This window comes from Strix uralensis, chromosome 10 (genome assembly GCF_047716275.1).
Source record: "Strix uralensis isolate ZFMK-TIS-50842 chromosome 10, bStrUra1, whole genome shotgun sequence".
Classification (NCBI taxonomy): Eukaryota; Metazoa; Chordata; class Aves; order Strigiformes; family Strigidae; genus Strix; species Strix uralensis.
In genome coordinates this window covers 22,539,892-22,554,308 of record NC_133981.1, presented here as the reverse complement: position 1 = coordinate 22,554,308, position 14,417 = coordinate 22,539,892, and the positions used below count along the sequence as shown (strand labels likewise).

Genomic DNA, 14,417 nt, shown 5'->3' with positions numbered 1-14,417 from the left:
ACCTCCTGGCCAAAGCCAGGCTCTTCACCCAAAGGAATCCAAAACTGCTGCAAGGACTTATGTCATCAAATGGTGACTGTGATTTACCTAGATTTCATAAACTGTCAGATCTACAGGAGGTAAAATTTCTGAGGCAAATAGATATGTCTCTACAAACCCATTACAAATCCCATAGGGTTGTTAAGTTAACGTTGTGTTGCTCGTTTTCTCACTCAGACATGCTAATATTACAGTTATTTTTTCTTGTTTCCCCTGTTAGCAGTTTCCTGGCAAGGAATATTGCTGCATGTAATTCATGGGAGGCAGAATGACATGATAATCATTTGGAAATTGATAGTCTAGAGATTACTAAGGAACTTCAGTTTGGTTTAGATAATTTTTAAAAAATGCTGCTATTACCTCAAAGTCTGGGATCAATCCTGTTTTCGCAAGTTAGAGAAATATTTTTAAAATATGTAACTTATTAGAAAATGTAAATGTGATTCTTATAATTTATAATTTTTATGCTGCTGATTCAAAAAGGGAATTATTTGTGATAGTTTATTTTCTTACAGTTGTGGTTTGTGTCAAATATTTTATAATCATAAAGCTACTCTTTTGATATCAGTCAAAATAGACAATATATAGATGTTGAAACAAGCTTTGTAGAAGACATTTTTAAATCAGGCATGGGACTTTACATTTATTAGAAGGTGTTCACAAAAATAAGGGTAACATCATGCATATTCTTTGCAACTAAACCCAGTTATGGTTACAATTTGGAAATAAATTTAAATAGACATATGGTGATACAGTAGTACATATACACTCTATTTATGACATTAAGTTAGTGTACTGGTAACTCTCAGCAATACATCAGAAGTCTACAACCAGCTGATGGAAAGATTGTATAAGGAGGAAGAAACTGCTTCAATTGCTCACATTATTTATGTGGCTTGACAAGAATGTCAGTGTGAATTGCCTCCTAAGTTTGGAGGCAACAACAAGTCAAGACTATACTTCTGCAGTACAAAACATTTACACACAAAATACACATGCATTGCAATGCATTGAAAATGGGTAAAGCAAGGAGAAACCCATTACTCAATGCTTTATTAACACAATTCTACAAAGGAGTCTCAAATAGGATTATATAGTTTAGTCACAGTAAGGCCACAATATTACAATGGATAAGGACCTTAGAATTCGACATTCTGTGTTAGTAATGGAACCCTTCTGTCTTTACAGATTTTTATACATGTTCCTGAATGGTATCTCATCAAAGTCCTCCTTTTTTTTTTTTATTTTTATGTTTAACATATTGCTTAATACAACAGTTAGCACAGTAGAGAAGGGTACTGTCACAGGGAAAACAAAACCTATGTAACATTCACGTAATTTTTAGACTATATGCTAGGTGCATTTAGATGAAGCTGGCTAATCAGAAAAAAGACTAGCAAAGGATTTCCTCAAGTTTCGAATAGTTTCGGCTTTTGCTTCATCTTCATTCACAGATGATCGGAAGAAGGATGATTCTGTGAAACTGAAGGCATTTGTCAAAGACTGCGACTTGCTGCAAGACAAAAATGCAACACGTTTTGTATGGTCATATTGTCTACAAGCTTCCAGACATGTATAACTAGTATAAATTATGGGAAAAAGAAAAATGTCCATGAGATGTAGACAGTTTGCATGTGAACAAAAGGGACATTCAACACCAGCAATATAGTTAGATGTAGCATACAGAGCTGCTGCAACACAGCACATTCCTTCTGCACTTTGATTTGAGAAGTAGGATAATCTTTTCCTTAGAGAACACACTGGTTTTTTTACAGATCTGAAACATTGTATTCCAGTAAATTGGATGATGTAAAGGAGAACTCAAGGAAAAAGTGGGCCTGCCTGCTAAATCCAAATCACCACCCAACACAGGATGATTAATAACAGTGTTCGTGAAGGCTGCAAACAGTTATGCACAAAGAAAAATCAGGTATATTGGCAAGAGTTTGAAGAATGAATCCTGAAGTTGTAAGGTACTCTCTCTCTATATACATATTGGACATTTGATCCTTAATGGAGGACTAATAACACTTTATATCTTTAAAAAAATTGCCCAAATCAGTTATAATTCTTCTTGTCTACAGGCACTTAGTCTAGCAACGCTATTCTGTTTTTAGTGCTATCATGTAACTATGGTGTAAGTTTCTGTAAGCATGAATAAAATAACATACAAGAAGGAAAATATCTGAAGTTTAAAACTTTAACTCATGACTTGTCAGATAAAATAATATATAAAAAAACTAGGCTTGAATTTCAATAGAAAACATTAATGAGTTATCATCTTTTTACAAAGACATCCATGCATTAGTAAAACTAGTTAACTGGTTCCATTTTGATCTCAGTACAATAGTAGGATTTCAGTTTTGGCTATAGTAAAACTGAAACGTTTTTCTTGTTTAGATTGTCTTATACTCTTCATGGTTTGCAACTTCTCTACCTCTAAACTAATAATGTACAGCAAACAGTGCTACAGGCATTTTAGGTTTTTCATAAATTATAGCTGTGCTAATGAGAATAGACTGATAAATGTTTGTTTGTACTCACTGAAAGAGGGAGGGTGGGAAGCAGCACTTGACTTGATTAGTAACACAATAAGTAGCCTAATTAAATATTTATTCACAGATTAATAACATGTACATACAGGTTAGGCAACAGCATGTGGGTGAATACAAAGCATACACATGCAAATAGATAGAGTCAATCCTACAGGCAGGAGATCTGAGTCTTGGTGTGGACCTAAAATTGCCTCCTGAAAGTTAGAAAAACTACTCTTATTACAGCTTGCATCTCAAAAACTTTGATTTCTCCTTTTTTATTTTAGTTTAAATACAGACTATCCTCTTCTATTTGAAGAAAACTGAGTCTAGATTTGAACAAAGAACTAAAGGAAAGGGAGAAAGCTGAAAAATTATGTGATACATTTCTGTACCTGTTCTTAACTGTTTTTCTTAAATGTCAGAAGTTCACAAGTTAATTTTCAAAGTAGTTTAGAGTCTTCCATCTCGCTTAAGAAAATTGACCTCCCTATTCTCTATGTATACTTAAATAATGGATGAATTGAGTTTTATGATTATAAAACAGAATAAAGAAATTCACTGTCCTAGGAAAGCAAGGAGAATATTGTCATCTTTGCATATTGTCACCTAACACATCTTTTCCAATGAATTGGTTCACATCAATATTAGCATATGAGTGGGTGGAAAAAGGGGATCTGTGTTACTTGGATAAAACAAAGACTACATGCCAGCCTTTGTACTTACCAAAGTAAGTAGAAAGTGTCTATGACTCTACTGGCAATAGTGTGTGTCAGGATCGCTATGTGAAAAGCAGCAAACCATTGCTAATACCTTCCCCATGTTCTCTGTTCACTGGGTTTAAGCTGTGAGGGCGGATATAGCCACAGACCCTTCCATATTCTTTACCGTAGCACGTGGCTGACTAGATACAGCAACAATAGCGTGCTGTGCGTTAAGGGATCTTCCACCAGTGAGAGAACTAGGGACTGTTTTCCGTGCGAGTCCTGCAGTCTTCTCTGGGGAGGGCCTGTGTGAATCGCGGGTGCCGTACAGCCAGTGTATAACCACAAACGAAGCGCGGCCATAAAGAAACACAGTTTGGCAGCCACTGTCTAGCGTGTTCATTTGGATTGTTTCTGAGATAGGCCTTTTGAAACTGGAATCTGTTGTCTGAGTGACTGCAAGGTTAAAAGTTTAAATAGATAAGACTTCCTCTTTTCTGTGCAGGCTTACAGCACACCCAGATCATGAGTCAGTGACACGAAAAGGAGAAAATAAATATGAGAAAGATGAGTTTTGAGCCCTAGTTGGGGCAGAAATTGCACAACTAATAAATGAAATCTTGTGTAGTGCTTAGGCTATAACTAACGATACTGTCTTACTAATCATAAACAGAGAATAAGCTTTTTGAAATGTTTTAACCTCATGTTAGACCTGAGAAGATAAGTATATTTCTTTCTGAACATTAGACCAACTGTCAAATTACAGTTACAACAACAAAATCTGGGTTATGAGGAGAAAAGAAAATGGACAAAGCAAGTCTTACTTCAGTTGTGGATGAGACTGAGGCTTCTGTTGTGGAGCAGGCTGTGGAGCTGGCTGTGGAGCTGGCTGTGGCTGTGGTTGTGGCTGTGGCTCTGCTTCCTTTGATAACCTGGTGCTGGAAGGACCTTGAGCCTGGGGACGTGGCTGCTGAGTTGTGGGTCCAGGCGGACGCTGTGGCTGGGAAGTTGAGGGCTTTGCTGACTGCCCAGGGGGGTACATGCGCTGTGGCTGCAATGGCTCCTGGCTTTGTGATTGCATTCCTTGGGGTTGCACTGGGCCCCCTAGGTTCAGTACAAGAAAAACTTCATAATGTTATAGTATCAAAGAATTCTTATTAGATTTCATATCCAACACTTTAAAATAATGCTTGAATGTGATTAATTCTACTCTTGAGGCAAAAGTATATTAATATGGACTGCAGTTTCATGTAGTCAATACTACTAATCACAGTTGGTACATTAGTAACTTGCTTGGAGCCCCTATGATTCATCCTTAAAATTGCTAAGAAGTACCAAATTTATCCCAGCAGTAGCGGTACTGACTTCAAATCAAATCAATGGAGTTACAATTTTGGCCTAGCTCAAGGAGAGGCTGCAAGAGAATTGAATTCACCAGTAATATCTATTTCAGCAATACAGCTACTATTTTCTGTGTAGGTACTGCAGTTTTGGTCCTCCAAGTTTTGAAATTATTTCTGTAATATTCCTCTTAGATTCACTCTTATAGCAGTAAAACAACTTCATACTGAAACTTTCTGGCTAATTTAAAGTATTTTGATAACTTATTTAACCCCTTATTGAAATATGATAAGAATATTACAAGAAACACAAGAAAGTCATTACTAATTCTTTACGAAGGAGATCTTCCCACTGAGAGGGAAGTATACTGGCAAAATACTGCATCAAGTGTGAAACTACAATGTGTAGTAGAGACTTAGGTTGTGAAATCCACGGCTGAAAGATGCTACATCATCATACAGGGTTGTTTTTTCTGCTTTCTGACTGAAATACTGCTGTGTCAGATATCAGTGGGCATGCTGCTTTTATCTCATATCAGATGTCTGAATGTGGATTTCTGGGCTGATAGTTGTTAGAATTGAATCTTTATTCTTGCATGTGACAAGGCACACAGGACATCTGAGTTAAGGAGAAGAAAGGACAGGATGAAATTCTGAGCGATTTGTTTGTATAATGTTTCAGTCAGGATAAGAGCTTTGCTGAACAGTAAATATTATAGAAGACAACTGATCTAGATGTTCTGAACATTTGGGAATTTTTAGTCTTACATAGATATTTAGTGCAAGTAAAAGACTTAATCTATTCAGGTCTCTAAGAGAAAACCTTCATATCTGGAAGTACTGCTGCAATACATGAATATTTTTTTAAATTGCTATTATAGTTAGCTTTGAACTTACTATATGAGATTCCAGTGTATGTGTCTGAGAACAGCATGTACTAATGCTTCAATAAGTTTTAATACAGTTGTTGCAGTGTGTTGTGGTGTAGAAAGATAAATAGCACGTACTGTATGTTAAGGAATGTGCCTTCATTGTTTATTAATTTGAACCACTTTTGTAGGAAATATTTGAAGGTGATAACATGGTCTTGCAACATCTTAATAAGGATCGTTTTCTTATTAAGTCTCCTTTCACTCAATACTGAAAAACAGAAAGGTTTCTTTCCCCCACTTGTACATACAGGCTTGAATGCCAGAAACTTTACACTGAAGACAGATATAACTTTCTTTTATTGCACATTAAGCTGTACAAGATATTTCACATAAAAGATATACTGCTGTCACACTTCCAGCATTTGCTCACTTTCTTGCAGCTGGGTTGTACAAAAGGCAACAATCATGAAAGAAACTTTTACCAAAAATAACTCAACAAAACTGAACATTAAGCCTACACTGTAAAACATCTGTTCCCTGTTACCCACAATATTGCACCTAAGCATGCTTACATGCAGAGAGACATTTTGGCTTGCTTCTTGTCTGTGGTATGTAGTAATAGTGTGTGCCCTTGTAAATCCTTTACAGTCAACAAGCTGAAATCCTATCTGAAACACCCATCTCTTCTTTGCACACACAACTCACAAATGTCGTGTGAAAAGCACTTGTGAATACTTGTACTACTACATGCAAAAAATACCAACTGCTTTAAATAAAATCAATCATCAGATTCATTTCTTCACCCCAGGGCAGTATGGTTTATTCACTTTTATGGTGTCTGGAGGTAAGGATCTGTGAACCTGATTCTGAGTGGAATTTTCTTAATATAGAACAAAATAGCCAATGCCATCATTGGAATGATCACTGACCCAGACAAATGCTGATCACTAAAGCAAAATATTCATGTAATTTACTGATAGGTAGTAAACAGTAGCACTTACCACAAACATTTAAATAGCTAATAATGCATACCTTAATTCTCATCTTACCAGCCAGCTTGTACAAATAAAAGAAACACTAAGAATGATGATTCTCACTGATAATTTTTTCCAGTGTTTGTAGGGAAAACAGAAGTAGAACATAAGGCTGTTTTCCCTTTAAACAAAATTGTTTGCACTAAACTAATGGCCACTACTCATCTTTGTACATATTCAAGATTAAAATTATAGTTTTGTGGCTCACTTGCAACTAAGCTTTATGGTATGCTAGCAGTGTGTAGCTTGTGATTCTAGCCTAGATATCTCACAACAGATTAACTGCTTGCCTGTGTATTTCTTGTAATATTACATTATAAATTGGTTACGCAAAAATCACAAATAATTTACCTACAGAAAATCTAGCAGTTGTCAGGCTTCTCAAGCCTTTCTGCATGTTTGATTTCAAGCAATTATTATAAACCCTATTTACGTGGATAACGCTGGGACGGAATTTTCTTTATAGCTATCTGGATATTTCTAAGTTTAAAATAGTAGACCTGAGTTGGTAAAGAAAACCGCTGACGTTTTTGTCTTGCATTCTAATTGAAGGGCAAGATCCCTAGCTGGTTAAAGGTACCTTGGTCTACCATCTCCTAACATCTCAGTATTTGAAAAAAATGAGCTCTTACAGGAAGTTTAACAGTCCTTGAGGTACTTCTCACCAAATAACCTGGGATTTAACTCTTAGGTAAGTATAAGATTTTTGAAAGTATTTGCATGAGTTTTCATTAAAAATCTCCATAGATTACTAATTCAGAATGACAACAAAAGTACTACTTAATTGAAATAGGACACATTAAATATTCACACTTCCACTGAAATATTGCACATAGGTGGCCCATTTACATAGCTTTGTAGCTAATAATTTAATGCAGAATTACTAAAAATATGAATACCAGTATGTAAAATAGAAGATATTTTAAATACTCCTTGGGAAGAACTGTATCTTATGGAGTCACTGAAATATTAGACTTCCCCTTGTGTACAAGTAAAACTCAAATGTTAACAAACTTTATAAAATTATAAATAAAAAGCCTCACTAGCAAATTCTAATCTAGACTTTTAAAAATATATCTGGATCACCTACCTATTAGTCATGCACACGCACAAAAAAATAAAGGCTATGAGTACAGTGTGCACACACTCACAGAGTAAGCAAAAGTATTTAGATTTGAACCTCGGTGGTATTTTACTCGACGATATATAATACTCAAAAAATACTGTCTAACCATCCATAATGTACAGTTGCACTGGGCTCTAAAGAGGCACATTCTTTGTACACTGTTGACAACAGCCCTGAAATCACAAATTTTACAGAGAAAGGTAGGTAAGCATTACACGCACAGACATGAACAAGTAAACAACCAGACAGTATAGTTGACACTGCATAGAAAAAACACAGTCCAGGTCAGCACTGAAACAATGCAAAAATTGAACAAAACTGGTATGTTTGCTTTTAAGATTCTGTGTTTGTTTCTTTTCTTTTTTTCATTTTTGCTTTAACCCTTGCTTTTAGACTCAATTATCTAAGTAGCCTGGACTTGTTTTGGTCCTACTGCAACGCCATTACAGTCGAGAATGTACTGTAAACAACCTTGAGGTGGTGGTCGCTGAGGTGGGATTTTGTTTGGCTCTGGCTCCTTTAGTGATCCGCTCTGGAAAATACATTTGAAAACAGAAGAGAAAAAAAAAATTAGAGTAGCTTAGCTCCAATTTTCCACTAACTTGTCTTCATTTTCATTAGAAATCTCTTTATTAGTTGGGGCCGAACATATACTTTTAATTTATTCCAGATAACATTTTCTAATTTAGTTGCTGTCTGACATGATATATGAATCCCGGACTAATCCAAAGCTGAATTCTTAAAAAAAATTGTTTTCCCTTTGCAGCATGTGATCATGATATAAGGAGTGCCTTCTCAAATCTTACCTCCATTTGTGTATGGTCTTTCTCCTTCAGTTCCTAGCACCTTGAATGACTTTTCTGTATCTCATTGCTTCTGCCCTCTTTTTTAGGATAGACTGAATAGAAAACTGACTTCAACAGATACCTTTGTGTAATTTAAGAAATAATTTATTTTTAATTACATTCACTTTTATCTGAAAGCACTAGCACAGCAGGATTTTTTGCTTGTGATAGTTTCACTTTGATTTGCTGACTGTAAATGGGAAGGGAGATGGACTACTCTAGGTTAGCTGTTTTGCTAAGCAAAATGAAAGAAGGAAGCAAAAACCACAGACAAATAATAAAAATAATTGAAATTACTTCATGCTACTCCATCTGACATGTTATTAGAAACACATGTAATACTTAACTTTTCAAAACAGGAGATTTATTTGGCAGTATCCTTTTCAAATATATACTTGTCGAGAGGAAAAGATGGGCCTGAACCAAAACCTTGCAGCAGAACACCCTCTGGGAACATTAGTATTTGAATCCAAACTTTGTCTTAGGCCCATCTCTAATATTTTGAAAAGTGAAATATGTTAAATCATTGGACATAATAGCATGGGGTTTTTTAAGGATCCAGAAATCAAGTTGCCATCTGTCAAGAGGGAAAAATCCTAGAATATATTACATAGTAAATGTAAAATTAATTAAACATGTTTCTTGCAAAGCTTACTGTTTTGTTCTGATGGATTTGTATTTGATCTTAGAACTATAGAAATAAATCTTACTCATAGCGATGTGAATTCCTGCACAGCAATCTAGAAGTTACACTTTCTAAATGTTACAAGACAACGACACTCTATCATACGCAGCTGTTGCAAATTGTTTTAACTACATAAATAAAAGGACATAGGACAGGTCCAAAACTCTAATTATTCAGAGTTAACCAACCTTCAGAAGACCAAATGAGGAGTAAAAATTATACGTACAAAATGAATGAAGAAAAAAATCTGATCCTTATATTAACTGACCCAGTTACATAGTTCTTGGTAATCATCATTTTAAGGATGAGGATATGTAGAAAAGAAGAGAATTTCTTAAGACACAGGCATCAGAACACTTTAAAGTGCTTTAGTGTGGGTTAAAGTCTTCTCTGTTTTGTTTCTCTCCTTCCTCTAATTTTCTGAACCACATGTAAAAGCTGACATTCTATCCTATGCATGTTTCAGTAACGTTAAGTATTTGTGGTATCCTCTCTGTATAATGCGTTGGAGCTCACTGGAACAATATTCATTTACATCAGTAACAACTTGGATACTGGGGAAATTAGCCCAGAGCGGAAACCTTGAAAAGTTGCCCTAGAGGAGCCAACTCCTTTCATATTCCCGTGCCATTGTTCCATGCACCTGGCACCTCCCCTGTGCCTGCAGGGCTCTGGGGTGGCGTGGGGCAGAGTCTGAAGACACACGCCTTTGGTGGTGCGGTGGGGCACAGGGAGGGAGCTGCCTCACGGGCAAGGGCGAGTACTTGGGCCTGAGGGCGTCCAAGAGTTTCTGTCTGGAGGACCAAACAGATCATATGACTTTTGTTAGAAAGCACGCATAACATTTTATAACTTTACTACAACTGCCGTGTGTTAGACTTCTTAGACTTACAAAGGGACATAAACCAATCTGTACAGTTCTCTGCAGTGGCAGAGGATGACTAGGGAGGATATGGGTGTTGCTATTTTTTCTACTAAAACAAAAGGAAAAGATTATGTAGGTAAAACTCATCTTTTATTTAGAAGTAGAAAACACAGGCTGGCAGTTTAAATTCACACCTACTTGAATGTTAAAAGAACATCTGCAAGGCCTCTCCATGCCTTGAGGCTGAAGCAAATCTGCCATTTGTTCTCGCACTGAAATGGTCTTGGGTTTTATCACACACACCACTGACTTGACATGACAACAGCAGTACTTACGCAACCTACATATCTCTCCATCTTAGAAAGAAATTATTTTATCCTAAATTAAGCTTTCGATCAACTTCATAGAAGTTTGCTAATCCTTACCTCAACCGTTCTGAAAGTTTAGAGCCTTTGTGCATTTTCTGTTGAAGATGTATTTCCCCCTCTCTAGTCACTGAATGCAGCTGTCCTGATTTTACCACCCACACATCCTTTTTTTCACCAGATATCACCTGGTGCTTCCAGGAACCTCACCCACACTCCAGGCCAATCACATGGGTATATTACTTTTGCTAATTAGCCAACCCACCCAGGCTGACCCAAAAAGACTAATTAGCATTGCATTCTTAATTGAGAAACCTTACTCATGGTTTTTCAATGGTCTGTAGTAATCCAGTCCTTTTCAAGAGCCTTTCTTTCAGACAGTCAGAAACCTTGATACTTGATATTAAAGACAGGCTTTGAACCAGTCTTGTTTGCTGTCCTGAGCCAAGGCCTTTAATAAAATCCAGGCTTCTTCTAAAACACCAGTTGCTGGCAAATTAACTACAGACTGTTACTTCTCACCTCTCCAAGGTGGTGTGCCAATGTAATTGTAAGAGCTGCTAACTCCTTATAGGCAACACAATCTTTCTGAACAGAGATGCTGGACTAGACCTGTCCTGCAGATGTATTCACCCCTCTTGTTTTTTTTTTTTTTTTTCTTTGTTGCCCAGCCTAGAAGCTCACCCTCCTACCACTTTCTTTTAGTACAAACATGTTTTCCTGTACTGCAGTTCGGATCTACAAACTTGCCTATTGCTTAGTTCAAACATTACAGGAATCAAGGACTAGAATGCAGCATATATCATGGAAAATGACCCTGAACAGATTCTTATTTGGATGCTCAGGGCTAAAGAGCAAAATTAGTAGTACAGAAGCTAGAAACTACAGCGTTTAATATGGTCTAGGATTACCTAAGTGAAGTGTGGTAACTGCTGTTGTAAGGAGCTCTTTTGGTTTTCATTTTATGGAACACAACTTTCATATCACATCCAAATTCCCCAAAGAGAAGGGATTGATGATGTTGATAGTAACATTATAGAGAACTGCTTATAGAATCTCTCCTGTTCAAAGGGGATTTACTGTTTATATAACTATTCTAAAAAAATACGACTTTACTTGTGGAAACCTCTAGGCCACATGAATACTGCAAGTATACTACAGTGATTTCTCAACTCTGGGTATAACAACTCATGCTTTGATTGCATAATGGTCTTTAAGAATATTGGCTAAATTAATTATAGCCAGAGCAGAAAACCCACTACTTGTCTTGAAAATAGATGTCTCCAGATGTCTCTGTAGCACTTCTTTCCTTTCCACACTTACCTGAAACAGTCTCCTTAGAATTTTAGGGATAGAACCAGAGGAAAGAAATGTTTCTTCTTCAAAGCATGTTGTATTAGAATTTGATCAGTGGTATTACTTCTTTTTCTACCTTGTATCTTTATATAAATGCAGATTGGACTCATATATACTTGAATCTTGAATTGTCTGAAGAATGTTGAAATGGGTGGGAGCAAAAGCAGCAACTTGGCAGGGAAATAGCCCTTGGGCAAAAGAGATGCTAAACTGAGTCCCAGCAAAAATTGATTTTGATTTGGCTGAGTTTGAAGATTTTGTGAACTATAGTTGGAGCACGTATAGTTGTTTTTGGGTTTCGTTTGGTTTTCTTTGTAATGCAATGATAGAAGATTTTCTTAGGTATTTCAATATTTGAAGGGAAAGCCATATTTTTCAGGTCAAAAAGTAGAGGGATCAACTGAGAATTGCCAAAATACGGGCTGAGTTAAATCTCATAAAGGAACAAGAATAAATAGTAAAACAATTAAGTAACAGGAGAACTAAGAAAAAATGTGATTGCTAAGGAGAGAGATAAGTTAGATAATTTAACTAGGGTGGCAATGGTAAAGGAATGTTTGAAATGTCTAGATTATGATAAATACAGGAGCAAGGGCAAGATGGCAGGTGGGATACAAGCTAAAAATGAGATGGAAAATCAAAGATCTTCCTGGGTTCATATTGGTCAGACCAGATATTCTTCCTCTCAGAAATCAAAACCAGCTGACTCATGAAATACAGAATTCCATAACAGATACCTCTAACAACTGGAAATGTGCAAGTTACACTGGAGAAGTTTAAGCACTAATACTACAGGAATTACATTGTGGGGAAGGAAGTGGCTACTGGGGACATTGGCAGTTATTGAAGAAAAACTAATGGGGAGAATTTAACTGGGATGTGGAACTCAAGTAGAATTTTTGTTAATTAAGTCGGCACCAAAAAGTAGGTGTGTGCTAGTAAAAGCTGTAGATGATAAAAAACTGAAAGACTACAGGAGTAAAATATCCTAAAGAAAGAATGTAATTGGTGAGTGGAGTTAAAAAAAAAGAAAAAAAATTAAATGCAATGTCCAAAATAATTTATTTATGGGAAAATAACATGCATCTGTCAGAAATACAGAGCTCACTAACTGAAATCTAATGGGAAAGATTTGTGAAGTGAAAAACCAAAATCTTATCACACATTCAGTGAAGTATTTCCAGTAGGTGTTAGGCATGATGTTTTGTATCATTTACATCACCGCTGCTCAAGCAAGAGGAATGTAAGCTGATCTGGCACAGAAAAGTGCTATTATACTGACCAGGCAGGTGGAAGAGTCTATACCTACAGCATTTGGAAGAACATATCTTGCTTAGTTTAGAAAAATGAAGGCTTGAACACAGTATAGTTGCTTTTTAAAAAATATATTAAACTAGTAAAGAACTAGGCAGAAAACAAGCTAGACTAAAGGACAACACGAACCATGAAGAAATGGGTATAAACTGAATAAAACTGGCCTGAAAATAAGCACATATTTATAGTGTAGCAAAGCAGTGAGATCTTGAAGTGGCTTTCTGATATGGAGCATCCAAACCCAAGAGTCTCCTTAGCACCTTGTTGCTTACTGCTTTATACATTTAGTGTGTAGTGAGTATGGCAGGGATACTTACGGGTTGCTGGTTCAGACCTCACCCTATTCTGAGTGAATCTGGCACAGGTGATGTATCTGCTTCACTGTGTTGCCAGTGGCACTGAACAGGACTACAAAGGTTTTGTTGTTTATTGCATTATATATTCCCTGTGGACTGAGAAAGGCAGTGAAACAGGCCTAGTTACAGTTATAATGGAGAGATGTGGTAAGGTACACCTTAAAAAGAAGTCACCTTCACTTTGTCTAGTGCAAAAGGGACAGCTAGAGGAGAGTTGGCTCCTGCTTTTTACAGTTTTTCAGAGGACCAGTGTTTGGTCTTGCTCTTGCCCTTCTTCATGGGTGCTGAGATGCTCTCAGCAAAACTGATGCCAGTCTAGAGTTTATTCACGTTGAAGTTGTGATAAAGAATTCAAAAATTTAGAGCAGCTTTTGTTATTGCTCAACCAACTTTCCAAACTACCCATGCAAAACCCGTTAAGATCTTCCTCTGAGTGGAAAGGAAAATGACTGCTAAGAGCAGAAAAATGCTATACAGCATAATTTTTACTTGGAATAGTATTTACAAAAAACACTGAACAAGCTGGGGTTTTTTTTTTTTTAAAACACCGAAAAGTATTCTAACTTAGATTTTATAGACTGTTTTCCATTGCTAGATAACTAATTACTTCATAGAGAATAGTTTCCTTCTTGAATATTTTTACACACAGTCTTAAAAATGAGTACCCTAGTACGGACTCACCGCTGTTAAAAGATATACTCCAGTATTTTCCCTGAGATACTGAAACAGGTGACCTCCCACCATCCATTCCAGTCCTATTTTCTATCATTCTGCTGAACAAAAATAATCCCACCCCTCAAAAAGATGAGGTTTCTAGAGAAAGAGTAAGATGTTGACCTATGAGGGGAAATAATTTCTTAAGTAGCATCGCTTGTTGAAGCTAGATGGTCCCCTTCCATAGCCAATCAATAATTCTAACAGACAAGGATGCAGCCTTATTTTATTGCAGCTCTTGCTTAAAGAAGCCAGATTTCAACTTCTG

At 36.5% G+C, this 14,417-nt stretch overlaps 1 protein-coding gene across 1 annotated transcript in view; it reads right to left on the bottom strand.

The window, feature by feature from the left end:
* Window positions 1–654: 654 nt before the first annotated feature.
* SYN2 (synapsin II) overlaps window positions 655–14,417 on the bottom strand; it is a 196,375-nt gene continuing 182,612 nt past the window's right edge. Inside the window, exons 11-13 of the mRNA XM_074879738.1 lie at window positions 8,121–8,181; window positions 4,102–4,381; window positions 655–1,552 (exon numbers count right to left, since the gene is read on the bottom strand). Coding sequence (XP_074735839.1) covers window positions 1,417–1,552; window positions 4,102–4,381; window positions 8,121–8,181 — 477 coding nt within the window. The 3' untranslated portion in view covers window positions 655–1,416. The remainder of the gene's footprint in view (window positions 1,553–4,101; window positions 4,382–8,120; window positions 8,182–14,417) is intronic.